Source organism: Montipora capricornis, chromosome 7 (genome assembly GCF_036669925.1).
Source record: "Montipora capricornis isolate CH-2021 chromosome 7, ASM3666992v2, whole genome shotgun sequence".
NCBI lineage: Eukaryota > Metazoa > Cnidaria > Anthozoa > Scleractinia > Acroporidae > Montipora > Montipora capricornis.
In genome coordinates, this window is record NC_090889.1 from 14387031 (window position 1) to 14404605 (window position 17575).

Genomic DNA, 17575 nt, shown 5'->3' on the forward strand with positions numbered 1-17575 from the left:
ACAACACGTGTACCTAAATCACTAATAGCTGATTAATTTATTTAAGCTACAACCTGAGGTTAAAATACATTAAATACTAATACTAATACTAATTCTAAACTCAGTACTGGGATAAACGTAATGGCCTTGAACTAATTCAGCTTCTAAAATTATGCTTAACAGCAGTGACAAAAATTGTTTTTTTACACTACGCACAAAACATTTAAGTAAAGTTCGCTAACAGTTCAGTTCTCCAACAAACCAGCAGTTCATGATCAGTTCTCACGTCAACTTCTCCACACCTCGGTGCCTTCTCTGGCTCTTAGCGTTCGCGTTTCTCAATTTGACCTGTTTCTTTTCCCGTTGCTTAAACTTAGCTCCCTTATCTCTTCGTTACTTTCCTTTCTTCCCGCCGCTGACAAAGGAGTTTTGTCTTGGATTTTTCCGGTCGGATCCTGCTTATGTCTCTTAGCTGTGTTACAATCATCTCTTTTCCTTTTCCCCTCAGGCCTTCGTTCTCCAACCTTTGCTTGTGAGTTTCCTACACGTCAACAACCACCAAACCAACGGTTTGAGTTAAAATAAAAAAGTCTTCCTCTTGAAATTACTACAAACATTTTGCCTATTATGCAATCAACGCAAATACTTTCGAAACGTGAAGAAAAACGACAACTGATTTTTTTCATCTTAGTAGCAATTTAACACTTATCACATTATTTTTTGAGCTACTAGTATTGCAATTAGGTTGCACATTTTAATATGACGTTAATTCACAATTATTCGCCGAAGGCGAAGTGAATATTGGTGAATATTTACCGAGACGTAGTCGAGGTAAATGTTCCCCAATATTCATTGAGCCTGAGGCGAATAATTGTTTTAGTATAATTTTCAACGGAGAATATCAAGAAAGTGCAAAACAACGGGCTAAAAGAAGATAAAAAGGCACGAAAAGTGCTTGATTGGCTTACCAGCCGCGCCTCCAAAATAGTATATTCACCGGGTAGCGCTGTGAATATAACACGAAATTCTTGTATTCACCGCTGAAAATTATACTAATACAGGATATAAAGCGAGGGTACTAACACTAAAAATAATCAATGTTACCTACCTACCAAACCTAAAGAATAAAATACAATAAAAATTAAAAACTAATTTCCATTTACTGAGTTCAACAATAAAATGATCCGAAATTGCTAAAGTGGTTATCGGCGAGCTCAAAATTAAATCATCAGAGGATCCGATATTTATGAGATCCAAAGTGCACCCTGAGATATGAGTTGGCACTGATAAAGTTTGCGAAAGACCAAACATTTCAAACGGCTCTGAAAACTCCGCGGCTTCAGTATTCTTAATCAGATTCATGTGAAAACTGAAATCAGGAATAAGGAGAGTTCCTCAAAGAGTAGAGACCAAGGAGAGCACGGAGGCTGGTAAACAAGACGACGTGGTGTGAGTGATTATGGTCACCATAGCCACCATAGCAACTGGCGCCACTATCTCTATAGACATTGTCACCGTAACCACAGTCACCATTATGTATAGCCGTAGTCACGGTCAGCATAGCCACAGTCACTATCGCTATAGTCATCGTCAACATAGCCACAGTCTCTATTATCGCCGTAGTCATCGTCACCAGAGCCACAGTCACCACTATCGCCATAGTCATCGTCACCAGAGCCACAGTCTCCACTATCCCCATAGTAATAGTCACCAGAGCCACAGTCATCACTATCGCCATAGTCATCGTCACCAGAGCCACAGTCACCACTATCGCCATAGTCATCGTCACCAGAGCCAGAGTCACCACTATCGCCATAGTCATCGTCACCAGAGCCACAGTCACCACTATCGCCATAGTCATCGTCACCAGAGCCACAGTCATCACTATCGCCATAGTCATCGTCACCAGAGCCACAGTCATCACTATCGCCATAGTCATCGTCACCAGAGCCACAGTCATCACTATCGCCATAGTCATCGTCACCAGAGCCACAGTCATCACTATCGCCATAGTCATCGTCACCAGAGCCACAGTCATCACTATCGCCATAGTCATCGTCACCAGAGCCAGAGTCACCACTATCGCCATAGTCATCGTCACCAGAGCCACAGTCATCACTATCGCCATAGTCATCGTCACCAGAGCCACAGTCATCACTATCGCCATAGTCATCGTCACCAGAGCCACAGTCATCACTATCGCCATAGTCATCGTCACCAGAGCCAGAGTCACCACTATCGCCATAGTCATCGTCACCAGAGCCACAGTCATCACTATCGCCATAGTCATCGTCACCAGAGCCACAGTCATCACTATCGCCATAGTCATCGTCACCAGAGCCAGAGTCACCACTATCGCTATAGTCATCGTCAACATAGCCACAGTCTCTATTATCGCCGTAGTCATCGTCACCAGAGCCACAGTCACCACTATCGCCATAGTCATCGTCACCAGAGCCACAGTCTCCACTATCCCCATAGTAATAGTCGCCATAGCCACAGTTGCCACTATCCCCATAGTAATAGTCGCCATAGCCACAGTTGCCACTATCCCCATAGTAATAGTCGCCATAGCCACAGTTGCCACTATCCCCATAGTAATAGTCGCCATAGCCACAGTTGCCACTATCCCCATAGTAATAGTCGCCATAGCCACAGTCGCCACCATAGTAATAGTCACCAGAGCCACAGTCGCCACTATCCCCATAGTAATAGTCGCCATAGCCACAGTCGCCACTATCCCCATAGTAATAGTCGCCATAGCCACAGTTGCCACTATCCCCATAGTCATCGTCACCAGCTGCGAATACATAGATACATACATAGATACATACATAGTATGAAATCTACGGGAATGACCCTTCCTAAGGGCAGAAAAGCACAGAATGAATAAAGAATTGAATTGCTTGTCAAAAACTTAACTTTGTTTCGTGCAAGGACGTCACGTGCCAGAGCAAAAAAACCCTTGTGTCTCGAACCCAGGGAATGGCAATCTGTGCAGTTCTCACGCGGTTGAATAACTATAACTAAATCCACAATCTTTGGGGAGACTGATACGAATGATACGAGTCAGGTATTGTGAGATTTTTTGAATAGACGGCATGTACCGGCTTGTTTATTTTCATCTCAGGCCACTGACGCTTGCAATTCGAGAGGACAATACTAATTTGCAAAGCTATAATTTTAATCGAGGTGTAACCAACTTTCATGTTGAATATTATTGTATTTTTCAGAGAGACGATTTGTATTTTTTGTATTTACTGGTCGGTCATGAAAGGCTGAAGGTATTTCAAAGTTTGAAATCTCTCTTCAGATTTTCAACTACATACCTTCGATTTTCCTGAGCTTGCTCCTGTCACTTCTTTCCTCTAACATAAATTGGTTCAGCATTTCTGAATGATCATAATAGAATAGACACTGTCACCTATCACAAAAATATCATTATAGTGCCTCTGGTCGTGCCAATTATTCATGATTTTTAGTACTTCAGTCATTGGACAACACCCATGCACGAGCAAATATATAGGTGCGAAGACAAACATCTGCAGCACTCCAGAAGCTGGTTTGTAAGTGTGGAATAATTAAAAAAAAAAGAAAGAAAAAAAAAAGTATAGACAGTATTTCTTTCGAAAAAAAGTTAAATCAATGTCCAGATTTCGGCATCCAAAAAGGAAGCCTTTAGGTTAGCCGCTTTACCGAATTGACCATGTTAATACATAGCCAAAATGATCCCACAACATGCCAGACAACAGTTGACACATAAACGATATAAAGATATATGAAATGAATCATATTGTAAACTGCGGAAATGAAATAAAGTGAAGCTATGATCCTCGCAGTACAGTTATGAACGCAATTTTAGCAATAGCCCTTTTCACGGTTAGTTTTTCTCGTTTGCATTACAATATAATCTAGCATGTATGTGAGGCTATTTCGTGCTATTTTGTAGTTTTAACCCGAAATTACCTCGCATCCACGTTACATTACATTGTAATGCAAACGAGAAAAACTAACCGCGAAAAGAGCCATTGCGTTGAGAAGCCTGAAAATTTCAGGACTTCAACGGGGTTTCAACCCGAGACCTCGCGATACCGGTGCGTCGCTCTAACCAACTGAGCTATCATGAAGCCACTGACGTTGAGAGCTGCTCATCTGTGGGTTGAATGAATGAATAGCGTTCATAACTGCGAGGATCATAGCTTCACTTTATTTATATCCGCAGTTCAATATTCGATTAATTTCATGTATCATTTCATCGTTGATTCATTCATCACGGGAACATTAGAATTGTTAAAATTGCGTTCATAATTGCGAGGATCATAGCTTCACTTGAGTTTACACATAAATTGCACATGATCGTGAGGCGATAACAGCGCCTACTAATGTCTAGCTGATGCAACAGACGTTAATTCCAAGCTAATGACAAAAATACACTCGACGTAGGTCAAGACTACGAACGCTAGGCAATCGTTAAGCGTAACTCCTGGTCGCACAGCCAAAGTTAATGAAACCGGCGACCTTTGGGCCACTGTTCGGCCTTTATTTCCCACTGTCCCCCATCATCTTGTAAAATTGGGAGCCTAAAGCTACAGTAACGGAAACTAAAATGCCACATAAAGAAAAACAATCGCTAATTTGCACGCTTTTCACATGCATTCTAACACATTTCTTATCGTTCCCTGTTGCACTGCGAAAAAAATAGGGAGCTGAAGATATCCGGCGGAAACGTGACATGAATTCCACCAGACAACGTCAGTTAATGAGCAAAACATTAGCTTTGCGAGTGCTTTTTGACATTTTGTTTGTTTCTTTTCCTTCCTTGTTTGTTTCTCGTTCTAAGTCGCAGCAAGAATTTGGTAGTAGGTTCGTACAACCTTGGATATGTGTCTTCAATTTTTGCAGTTGTCTTGAAAAGTCCTTGAATAGGCCATTTACGAGTTCTTGTCTGCCTCCTCTTCAAAGTGAGTAGTTTTCATTCATAATAAAAGTAGAACTAATTATCATCACAAAAAGTTTGCACTTAGCCTCACTTTAAAGAGGAGGCAGACATGAACTCGGAAATGGACTACTTGGCTAAGGTCTACATGATTTTGGAAAAAATAATTTTAGGACTTCGTGTACACCTTAATACCTTATCACTTTCTGATAAATCAAATGATTTTGCTAGAATAACTTGTCCACTAACGACGTTTAAAATACTGAAATAACTTCCGAAATTGTCGGTATAAAACGATAACGCATACATGATGCAAAACTCAATCCATGCACCAGGCCTCTGAAGTGGGGTTGTCCGCCATGTACCTCCCGCTCTCTACCCATTCTCCCATCGGCTCTTCGACTCGCTTGCATGACTAAAGCGGGCGACTGACTGAGAAGGGACTGCTAGCCGTCTATACTGAGACCAATGATCAGAATCTAGTTCTAGTTGTGCAAAAGCAAATAATGGTAAATTTTCTCTTCCCCAACCTATGCCGGCAGCAGATGATCAATCACCAATCAAGCTTACTTAGGAGAGTGGTCAAGGACGGGGCATGTTGGAGAACTTTGTGGCAAAACATGACGTGCTTTCTGCTGAAGTTCGGTGGACATTGCAAACGTCAAGGCATCAGCTCAATATAGGCCCTTTGCGTGACTTTGTGGCGTGGCCGTGTGAATCATAAAAAAATTATAGTGGTACAAAATAGATGCCAGAAATGGAAAGATGAAATTAGTAAGTCTCGTTGTGAATTGTACACAAATTTCATCAACAACATTCCTGGTGATCAACACAAGCTCTTTGCTGCTACAAAGAAACTATTGAATTCTTCAGCTGAGACGCCTCTTCCACCGCACAGTGACAAGTTAGCCTTGGCTAATGACATGGGTCGTTCTTTATTAAGAAAATATTGGATCTTCGTGTTACCCTTGATGCAACTGAGAATTCTTGCAGCACTATTAATCGTTATTCTTCTCGTTGTTCCTCGTCCTTTACTGCTTTTCGCCGGGTAGACATGGACTATTTAGGGAAACTTGTGCTTAGAGCGCCGACAAAATCCTGTTTACTTGATCCTGACATCATGAAAGACTGCCTTGACGAGTTACTTCCGATACTTGTCGCTTGAATCCAGATTTTTCCCTGATATTTGGAAAGACTCGGTTGTTACACCACTGTTAATGAGTTTTGACATGATCCTTAAAATTTTCAACCGATCAGCAATCTTTCCTTGGTTTCAAAATTGTCTGAAAGAGTGGCAGCTGATCAAATCCAGTCCTCCTTAGGTGAGCATGATCGTTTTCCTTCGTTTAGCTTTCTTGTCGTCTACTAATTAGCACTACTTTTTGTTCTTCTTTTTTGCAATCTTATATTTTTTTGACAGTTGTCACTTCTAATTATGTAATTATCTTATTTAAGTTTCGTTTTTATTCAAAAGTTCTCATAACTGAAGAAGGTCTTTTCATTTTTAAACTTTTTTTACGTCAGAAGTTGTCCGTCCTCGCGTCTTTTTTAACTTACTATATATATATGTATATATAACTCATCACAAATGAAGACAAACGATAAACCGTTTCTACACACCTATATTTTCACTCCGTACAGGAGTCTTCATCAGGGTAAAGTACAGTTGCCCTGCACGCGTCATACTATTTTTTACAAGCTTCAAATAAAACATCCACGCGCGTGCGCGTGCTTCAATTAACCGTTAACTCTCCTACATGCGCGCGCTAACTACATGTTTATGCAGTTAGCGCACGCATGTAGGAGAGAACATCTACACCTATTGGATGCTTGTAAAAGATTATATATATATATATATGTATATATATATATATATATATATATATATATATATATATATATATAAAACAATGTACGGTTGGTTGACCTAACGATGAACTCCCAGTAAGAGGAACCACAGAGGATCGACGCGAATTTGTAGTTAAGTGTACCTAAGGAAAAGCGACGAAGAGACAAACTCTTGACTGTTCTGGACGAAGTTTAATACGACGTTTTGGCCGTTCGGCCTTCTTCAGGTTAAAAATTAAAAGCTAAAAAAAATTGATTGTAAATAGTTTTTATAGTTTTTAATTGTTAACCTGAAGAAGGCCGAACGGCCAAAACGTCGTATTAAACTTCGTCCAGAACAGTCAAGAGTTTGTCTCGTCGTCGCTTTTCCTTACGTACACTTAACTATATATATATATATATATATATATATATATATATATATATATATATATATATATATAACTGAATAAATGTTTGAAAGAAAATTTGCCCTGAGCGGGATTTGAACCCACGTCCCCCCATTACTAGTCGGGTGTGATCACCACTACACCACCAGGACAACCATGCTGGCAACACAGCCATCGAAGAGGTGATTTACGTGGTTAAGGCGTGGGCCTCCCGGGAAATTTTCTTTCGAGGTGACAAGGTAGGGGAGCCTATAACTTCACTTGAAACCCAACTAAGGATCAAGTTAATGATGCACGACCGTAGTCAACTTAGCGGATGACAAGGAAGGATCCTAGAAGGATACAGGCTAATTTTAATTTTAGAGAAAGTGTAGGAGAGAAACCCTGACAATGCACACCCCAAATAATCATATGATTATTTGGGGTGTGCATTGTCAGGGTTTCTCTGCTACACTTTCTCTAAAATTAAAATTAGCCTGTATCCTTCTAGGATCCTTCCTTGTCATCCGCTAAGTTGACTACGGTCGTGCATCATTAACTTGATCCTTAGTTGGGTTTCAAGTGAAGTTATAGGCTCCCCTACCTTGTCACCTTGAAAGAAAAATTTCCCGGGAGGCCCACGCCTTAACCACGTAAATCACCTCTTCGATGGCTGTGTTGCCAGCATGGTTGTCCTGGTGGTGTAGTGGTGATCACACCCGACTAGTAATGGGGGGACGTGGGTTCAAATCCCGCTCAGGGCAAATTTTCTTTCAAACATTTATTCAGTTAAAAATATGATTATTTGGGGTGTGCATTGTCAGGGTTTCTCTCCTACACTTTCTCTAAAATTAAAATTAGCCTGTATCCTTCTAGGATCCTTCCTTGTCATCCGCTAAGTTGACTACGGTCGTGCATCATTAACTTGATCCTTAGTTGGGTTTCAAGTGAAGTTATAGGCTCCCCTACCTTGTCACCTTGAAAGAAAAATTTCCCGGGAGGCCCACACCTTAACCACGTAAATCACCTCTTCGATTGCTAAGTTGCCAGCATGGTTGTCCTGGTGGTGTAGTGGTGATCACACCCGACTAGTAATGGGGGGACGTGGGTTCAAATCCCGCTCAGGGCAAATTTTCTTTCAAACATTTATTCAGTTAAAAATATGATTATTTGGGGTGTGCATTGTCAGGGTTTCTCCCCTACACTTTTTCTATATTTCTATATATATATACAAGTTAAGAGGGTCTCTCGAGCCAACAGACATCTCTGCCTCTGCCCCCAGGAGGATCACAAATGGTTCACAGTCCAAGCCTCGGCGAAATGTGGTTAATTAATGAAGTTTGAAGGGACCAAGGACGGACAACCCCTGGATAACATTTTTTTGACTGGGAGAAAAACTTTTTGTGCCCTGGGTTCAAATCCAGCTCAGGGCATAAAATGTTTTCCTCCCAATGAAAATGTCATCGATGCAAGGGTTGTCCGTCCTTGGTTCCTTCAAACTTCATATAGTTTAGAGTTTTCATATCTTAAAAAAAAACTTTGTCCTTATAAAAATATTTCTCCTTGAAAAGTTTGTCTGAAGTTGTACGAACCGTGTGCAAAGCTACCAGGGCTTAATATTTCCAAAAATATTTCCATTTAAGGATTTGCAATTTGTGGAAAATGTGTGCTTGAGAGGATTGATTTTTCTGTCTGACGTCACAGCAGCCATGTTGGTGCACAGAACAATAGAGAAAAAAGTCTTTTGGGAATTTGACTCTATTATAATGCAAACATGAGCCATAGTTTGCTATTTTTTTGTACACCAACATGGCCGTCTCTTCACGTGATTGAAAACCATCTGTTGCGTCTTCCTTATTGCTCAAATTTATGAGATACGTCTGAGACGTCTCGTGATTGCAGACGTTAACCCTTTTATCCTAGCGGCCAGTTACAGATTTTACTCTGTCTAACGCCAGACGATTTTACTCGTCAATGAGAACCCCTCGGGCCTTATAAAGGGTTAAGGGAAACTGGCTGCTGTTTCTACAGATAATTTTTATGAAATTCGCAACTGATCCCGGCCATATCCCCAATTCTCCTTCTCCGTCTCTTCTTTATTTCCTTATGTGTTTATTTAGAAATCTTGAAGACCGTACAATTTACATCTTTCTGCTATAAGTTTGAGATTCAGCCTACCTTGCAGTTCTTCAAGCTTGTCCTTGAGGCTATCATTTTCTTTCTTCCTCTTCCTCAGCACCTTTCGGTAGTGCTCTTCAACATCAGGATCCATACATTCAGTTTTCAGCCGGGTAACGACAGTTGCATAACCTTTGCCAGATCCAAGTGCCAGAAGCGCATTGCTGATATTATCCCATAGCGCATTGAATGCTGGATCGTCAATAGCTGCCTGGCTGGCGTGTGCACACACATTGTTTCGGTAATACTTGATTCTTGCTATGTTGGCTTCAGTGCTGTTATCAAAACCTAAGGGAAGCGCGTCCCAGTTTCCAGTACTCGCAGGAGGACGTAAGTGACATATATGCCTCAGCAGCAAAGTCAGAAGTGTAATGTCAAAATTGGTTGATGACACAGATGGAGAGGTGGTTGCAGGTGGATAGAGCTTCTCCCACTGTGAAGGATTTAAAACTCCTTTTTTTCGCAGCGATTGCAATATGATGAGGGTAGGAGGAGTTGTCAAAGTCACGTCCAGAGTGGCTGGAGAATGTATTCTGTCAAAGGTGTCCCTGAGGTTCCCACATCCAAAGGTGTCCCTGGGTTCCCACATCCACAAGAAGGCGACACAGACGTGCATAGTTAGTCCCCTCATTGTTCGGGCGAAAGGCCCCTGGACCAGGCGCCATTTCCTGCATTGTCGAGTAGCTAAATATGCAAAATGAGTGTCGTTTGTTGGAATTAAAATCTGGAACTAAAGGTTATCTTATCGAGCAGAGGAAGCAGGTGAAATCCAGATTAGTTTAGCACATACCAGGAATACATTACCCAAGAGTAAGAATCTGGTATCAGGTTTGTCCCTATCAGCGTCAGGAAAGTATCTATTTTTAAACTAAGTATTTCGAAAAAAAAAAAATAGACAGCATCGGCTAACTCAATGTTGCACCTAATTCAAATCTCCTGAAGTCAGGATTATTTGTGTATTGTATTTGCATTATAATGCAGCATTCACATTTAAGTGATATGGAAATACCTGGGGAAAAACGTTTTATTCCCAAAGGGTTTTAATTGGGTACAACATTGAGTCAGCCGATTTAGTCTATTGTTTATTTTCCCGTTAAACTTGGTTTTTAAAAAAGGACAATTTTCTGAAGCTGATGGGGACAGGCCAATTTGGGTAAATCTTACTCTTGGGTGATGGGCGTTTGCACATAACAAGTGGAGGGAATGCAGGATCTCGACTAAAATTATGATGAAAAGAGAAGGAAATTCCTGTTCGAATCAATTTAATTTCTCTTTAATTGAATCAATTGTATAGTAAACTCTGTTTCATGAATTGCCTCTCAGATAGCAACTTATTGAGAGCGACAAGAACTGGATCCATGTTATGTCAGATATTCATCCTTAGACTTACAAGCAAGCTCATACCCCTACGGTGTTACAAGGGGGTGGTTGGAAACGCTCCTTTTTTTAAGTGTTCTTTTTCAATATTTTGGAAATATTTCAAAAATAGCCTGCTATGTAATTTGCAAGTTCAAGTGCTAGAAACTAAGGGTTATGGATAATTAACACACTGCCCGGGGCCTGTGAGGTCATTCACGGGTGGCGGATTTCTTTTCAAAATGTCACTTAACAAGGTTTTATGCCCCTCAAATTAACTTTTTTTACGAACCAATACACGAAACACTTGTTGCTGTATAGTTGATTCAATTAATGTGAAATAGATTTGTCTCAACCCTCGGAGGGGCATAAGGATGGTAGGGGGGGGGGGGGGGGGGATTTCAAGCGAAACTCATCAAATTCACATCTCTCCGTAATGTTCGGTAGACATTTGGTGAAACTCGGTCAATAGGTGGAGAAGAGAAGAAACGAGAAAGGCGTATGGCCCACTGAATTATATGTGCTAGCCGGTCCTGTTAGGTCACTTGTTACCAAACCTTTACTAATGCTAAATGCATGGCCTAAGGTTAGCCAATTTCAAGGTTTTGGGTTGCTTTAGTATAGGTAAAACAATGACCCGTGAAAAGTGACCTGTACTTTAGCCCTGCCGCTTTAAGAGTGAAGGAGGTCATTGACAAGAATTGTGTACCAAGAGAAGGAATCCAAATGAAAACTCAGATCAATAATGTAAAGTTTTGTGAAGGAGTTTTTCAATTTGAATAAGACGCAAATTTTCCATGATTTTTTAAAGCGCTCAAATTGCCCACCATTTTGGCAAACCACTCACTCACTTATGATAACTTACGACGTACAGTAGATTAAAGAACACATGATTTTACGAGGACTTGAAGATTTGAGAAGGGTTTCACAGAAGTCGTATTAGTTGATGCGAAGAAAAGTCTCAAAGATGTGTTGCCCCTCGATGCATTAACAAAGCTGATTCTGAAAAGTAGTAAGCATGCATAGGTCCTTTCAGCTTTAACTCCGAAAACTCTATATCTAAAAAGAAGGAAAAATGTATTGAGTTTGTCATAACCCTCTCTAAATTGTCCACGTGGAACTTTGTCAACTCTTGGAGATGGCAGTAGAATTACGCCTTTAAAGACAGGTTAGGGAACGCTAGTAGCCAATTTCCCTCCCTTATTTCCTTGCTTTTTTCCCTTTCCGTAATTTACGCTGGAATTGAACACATTTGCCGCGGCTTGACTCATGGATGCCAAAGCACAAAGCAGCATGCAGAGTACGGAAAGCCAAATTGTGCACAATTCCAAAAATTGGCTTCACATTGAACAAAGTTTGTTTCAAGGCCAAGAGTTGTTTGAGTCAAGCTCAAGAATAAACTTAAGTTACTTTCAACTAAAGAATCGTTCCATGTCGAACCCAAATTCAATGACACGTTCCAATAACTTCAGTCAACCTTCAAAATCACGTCGCGATTGTCGTCACACTCAAGGTAACCATCAAACAACCGAACTAAGTCGTCCATTGGTCGGCCGAGCAGGCCAAACCTTAAAATCAACGAGAATGTTCCCTTGAATTAGGTATTATATACGAGGTAGTTATTAGAACAACTGGCATTGTGGATTAATGAGTCACTTTGTTGACGGTATCTGGGGTAGTTGTTGACAAAGTAGTTCGGTTGTTTGATGCAAGAGTTTGGTTACCTTGAGCGTCATGGCAATCGCGGCCTAATGATCTTGAGGGTCCAAGTTGCTGAAACGTGGCATCGATGTGGGAAGAAGCCTGAAAGTGAAATAATTTTTTCGTTGAAAGTAACTTAAGTTATTCTTGAGCTTGACTCAAACATCTCTTGGCCTCGAAAGGAAATTTGTTGAATGTGATGACTTGATTTTGTTGAGCTTCCTCACAGCGGTTCCAGCCATACACGCCCCTCAAACGGCCTGCTTTTCATCTTTCGAAATTAAATTTGGGTGGACGTCAATCAAATGTTTCCATACCAATAGTCCTGTTCATTTTGCGGCAGTCAAATTCGTCATGGAAACATTTGATTCACGTCCACTGAAAATTAATGTCGAAACATGAAAAACAGTCGCGTTTGACTGGTAACCGCTGTAAAATTGTATTGACCCTGAGCATGGCCAGAAATCTCGGACACGCACGCTCAGTTGATGCAGCCAACGAGACCAAAAACATGTCACAACACTTCAAACGGCAGACACTTTACTATGAAAACAGATTCAAAATCCCGCTTACCTCCTTAATTTCAATGCAAAATACAAAACGAAATCTGTAATATCCATATCAAATAGTGGATTTCGAATCTGTCGTCGTTGAGGTTTTCAAGCATATTTATGGCGATAATACAGTAACTGTAAAAGCAACAGTACGGTGGCGGAACGAAAATAGCTTCACCCTTTCTCGCTAAACATGTGGCTGCCGAAACTTTGTTCACTGTGATTTTTAATGTATAGAAGCCACAATTTCAGATCCTGAAAATAACATTTTCCGGGACTTAAAAGCGGGTGCGGTTTTAAAACTTGTTTCGAAGCAAATTTCCATGTTTTCTGGCCAATGAAACATGATATTGCTGCAAAATTCTGCACGAAATCGTCCACCGAAGTCATATTTCTCCACCTCGTTCTTTCGATCAGCCATGCTGTTTTCATATTTACCTTGGAGGACCTGGCTTCTAGTTTCCAGGCCATTATTTTGATAATTTTAATAACATTTTGGGTGTTTTTCGCCTTTCCGAACAGCAACTTCCCTGCTTTCGTGCCCTATTTTATTTTCTCTTTTTGTACGTAAAACGTTTATTATTAAATTCTCAACCTCGGATAATACTTTTCGCGTGCTCTTTTCGCGATAATACTTTTCACTCAATCTCGGCTATCATCTTATATATCTTAGTTTGACCTCGGAAAGCGAAATTTCTCTCGGAATAAAGCCAAAAAAGAAAAAAAGAGCTTTTTTTTTTGGGTGGAAAGTTTGGATCAATTCCGACGTTTAGAAGTACGCGAAAAGTCAAGAAATGTTTTTGTGATGAGCCTACGTCTGTCTGACATCAAGGTATTACACATTATCGCATCTTCATCAAGTTTTTTCGATTTCGCTCGGATTTTCTCGCTTTTTTCGCTCGTATTTCGTACTTCCAAATTTTTGGAGTTTAAGGAATTTAATAAAACAATTATTCCATTCGCGCTTGTTGGATATGGAATGGTTATAGCCAACTCATATCCAACGCGCGCTCATGGAATAATTGTTAATTATCTACCGTGCAGTGCGAAATGAGTGAATCGCATGATTTCTCTCCACCAATGAGAGTACAAAATGCACCTTTCACGATTGACAGATTAGCATCTCCCACTGATGGCCGAGATTTCTAGCCATAAGAAAATCCGTTGAGCATAACTTGATTTTGTTGAGCTTGATTGAAATTTCTCTTGACCTTGATAGGAACTTCTTGAATATGACGCCAATTTGGGTACCTGAATTTTGCACCATTTGGCTTTCCATAGGCTTGAAGTAGATTGCCCTCGGAATGTCGGAATGCTCGGATGCTTAAATATAGTTGCCTTAGGGCAGCATCTAAAGTCGTGTTTTCCTTTCTGTCTCGATTACATATCTCTGGAGCATTATTTCGACATTATTGGCCTTATTGTTGGCTTCTTTAATTAAGCGAGTTTACATCTTGTAGCAGTCTGTTCAATATATGTTCTGCCATAGAGCAACACAACGGAACGGGAACTTTTCTGGGTTTAAGTGCGAATCAGCTGACCGTGAAAAAAATAATGGGCTAAAGTATTACTTGTGTTTTCGTGGAAGTTGTGTATTTGTGCAGTAGGTTGTATGTTTTTCCGGGAAAGCTGTATATTCACGCAAGAAGCCATATATTTTTAAGGGAAGTTGGTATATTAACACAAGAAGTCGTATACATTTCCTCGTGATGTTTTATCTTTTCTCAGTAGGTTATACATATTCCTTGATAAGTTGTATGTATTTCCAAGATCGCGTCATAGTTAGTAGAGGGAGACGATATGATAGCGTAAATCTCTTTCCAACAATCATATTTGTCCGAAGGGTGCGACGTACGTAGTTTTTGTTTACCACAATTAATTAACAATGACTAAAGATACAGTATTCGTGTTCGATCGATGGAGAGAAATGCTTGGGGGTTCCGCTTTCGGCTTCACTTTGAAAATATAATATAACACTTCAGCCCGGTCACCGGGATGAATAATGCATTGTATTTCCTTGATAGGACGGAAAGTATTTGACTTTTTACTTTTCTTTTCTTGTATTTTTAAGTTAAAGGCAATAATTTTGATAGTTGGAGTAAAAAGAAAACAATTTAGGGGTTTCTTAGTTATAAACCAATTTTTAAAAAAAAGTTTTGTCCAGGCTTGTTCGTTAGATTTCACACTTGAATGGTCGCGTCACTCTTTTCATCTCGGTAACCGGGCTAAAAAGTAAAGTGAAGCAACCATATTTAACGTCGATAACTCGTAACAGTAATCAACTGACAAACCTGAGCTCGAAGGTGTGCTCATTTTACTAACCGACTGTGCCATCCTCGCTCCTCAAAAATTTCTCACATGAACAGAAATTTTAATAAATTTCATTCCGCTAACCAAGCTAGACCAGTTACTGGGCTCATACTGAATAGGCCTTTACTATATCTTTCAGTCCTGTGTCCTCGCTCCGTTGCTTCGTTAGCACTGACGGTTGATGATGGTTCCTGCCTGATTTCGTTTAAAATCTCGTTAACCCACTATCAAAAAGATCATATTTGACATCATATTTGTGTATGAGTGGCTCACCAATGAAAAGTGGCAATCATGCACTTACGTTTTACGTTCTTTTCAACAAAGAAAGAAATACCTTATATGACTGACCTGGCCTTGTTATTAGCACGCACTTTACCCCAGCTTTGCATCATTAGAGGGAGCTGTTGCAAACCAAAGCTTTGTAGTAACCAAATGTTCTTCTGAAACGTGGAAATGAAAGTAAAATTAGGCGGTAGAATTAATGTCGTCGGTGGTTCATGGCGGAATGATCCGCCTCCGGTGAATTGATGCCATGCAGTCTCGCTTACCTGCGTGAGGAGCTAAGAAGAACGATACTGTATTTGAGCCAATAAACCACAAATACAGAATGTACGGCTGCTTCCTTCTAAAGTTAGAAATACCTTGATTTCAGCTGCTTCACACCTAAAATAGATTACAAAAGGTGTAAAAGGTGTAAACTTGTCGTCAAAAATCACGAGATCAAACTCACTCAGGCAGAATTAAAATAAAGAAAATATAAATGCATATGATTATCCCGATGTCACGCTTTCAAAATGACCATACTACGCAGAAACACCAGTCGAATGCATGTTGGCAGCTGAAACTTCCTCGCAAAGTAATATACTTGGAAGGAATGTTGTGGGGAAAAGACATCCTCACGCTTATGTTAAGTGTCACGCAATCATCCATTTTTTGGCTTGTGGGTGACGTAGGCATGCCAGATAATAGACGATATTCGTATTCTCGGTATTGGACTGGAACTAGCTTGCAGTGGAGGCTAATGCGGGGGAATCTTTTTAAATGCAAATACTTTTTAATATATTCCACCGCATTAGCCTCCACGGCAAGCTACAGTTCCAGTCCAATACTGAGAATACAAATATCATCTATTAACTCACCCATTCGATCTCTCACTCGATTCCACCAAATACTAGTCAGTAATCTTAGATTATTGAGGTGCGTTCGGCAGTCATTTAGCTAGTGAAGTGGAAGGGTGTGGAAAGATAAAGGTTGGAAGTGTCCTGAAAGAAATTTTTGATACGTGTATGTATTGTTTAACACCCGTAACAGTTTTTACAGCAAACGATTCAATAATGTTGTTGCTTGACGGTGACACTGGAAATTCGCAATACTATATCAACAGATTACTATAACATTAAATTACGATTTATTTTGAAACCTCTATGCATTTTGCTTAAGTACATTAATTTGAACGTGATAGCAACAAAAACTTTTTTTTTCATTAATAAAGGAAATAATTACAATATTTAACAAATAAAGAAGCCTTGACTGTGCTCTATTCTGTTGTAAAGCACGCAGAGAGACAAGCTCCTGAAAGAGATTGAAGAGGAATACAACACGGCCGGTAAAACGGGCCCAAACATACATGAACATCAGGCGAATCTTATTAATAAGAGATTTGCTGGTAAGCTCAAGGAAGCAAAGCTTAAAGAAAAGCTAGAGCTGTATGTGCGACCCGGCAACTACGAAAAATTGAAAGTGCCCCTCGTGAACCACGAACTATGGGGCAAACTCAAACCACTGGTCAAATCACAGGACTTGCGACTCACAAATGTCCAACAAACCGTTGTGAAAGCCACCGTTGCGCTTGCAGAGGCCACTGAGGAAAAGACTGTATTCGTATTCTCGGTATTGGACTGGAACTAGCTTGCAATGGAGGCTAATGCGGGGGAATATATTAAAATGTATTTGCATTTGAAAAGATTCCCCCGCATTAGCCTCCATTGCGAGCTAGTTCCAGTCCAATACTGAGAATACGAATATGGTCTATTAAGTAAAGTCAAAGGGAAGATGGATGAAAAACCAAAAATTATTTCCTCTTTGACTGATTCGCTCGCTTTGCTGGGACACGCAACTTATGAGCTTTCATTACAGCGACGGGATATTATGAGACCCTCAATAAACAAGGAGCTTCGTGCCCTTTGCAATCAGCAAATCCCAGTAACGGACTTCCTCTTTGGAGATGATGTCCAAAGCAGTTTAAAAACAATAAAAGAGTGCAACAAAATTGCCAGCTCTGTCAGTCAAGGGCATGATTACAAGCAAGGCTACTCAGGAACTGGACATCAAAGGCCCCGTAATAG

At 40.4% G+C, this 17575-nt stretch overlaps 1 protein-coding gene across 1 annotated transcript; it reads right to left on the reverse strand.

Moving 5' to 3' along the window:
• Positions 1 to 1511: 1511 nt before the first annotated feature.
• On the reverse strand, positions 1512 to 16114 carry LOC138055684 (uncharacterized). Its single transcript, XM_068901567.1, has 5 exons — positions 15779 to 16114; positions 15565 to 15670; positions 9310 to 9993; positions 3309 to 3371; positions 1512 to 2779 (listed from the first exon to the last, which is right to left on the reverse strand). The coding sequence occupies exons 3-5, from the start codon at positions 9938 to 9940 to the stop codon at positions 1512 to 1514; spliced, it is 1962 nt and encodes a 653-aa protein (XP_068757668.1). The 5' UTR covers positions 9941 to 9993; positions 15565 to 15670; positions 15779 to 16114.
• Positions 16115 to 17575: the final 1461 nt, after the last annotated feature.

What these genes read in the sequence shown, in the direction of transcription:
- LOC138055684 (XM_068901567.1), bottom strand. Translation starts at nt 9,940, where the DNA reads ATGAGGGGACTAACTATGCACGTCTGTGTCGCCTTCTTGTGGATGTGG. An exon ending in CAAGCTTGAAGAACTGCAAG is followed by an intron (nt 3,372 to 9,309) that starts GTAGGCTGAATC and finishes ATGATCATTCAG; the next exon opens with AAATGCTGAACCAATTTATG. An exon ending in CAAGCTCAGGAAAATCGAAG is followed by an intron (nt 2,780 to 3,308) that starts GTATGTAGTTGA and finishes ATGTATTCGCAG; the next exon opens with CTGGTGACGATGACTATGGG.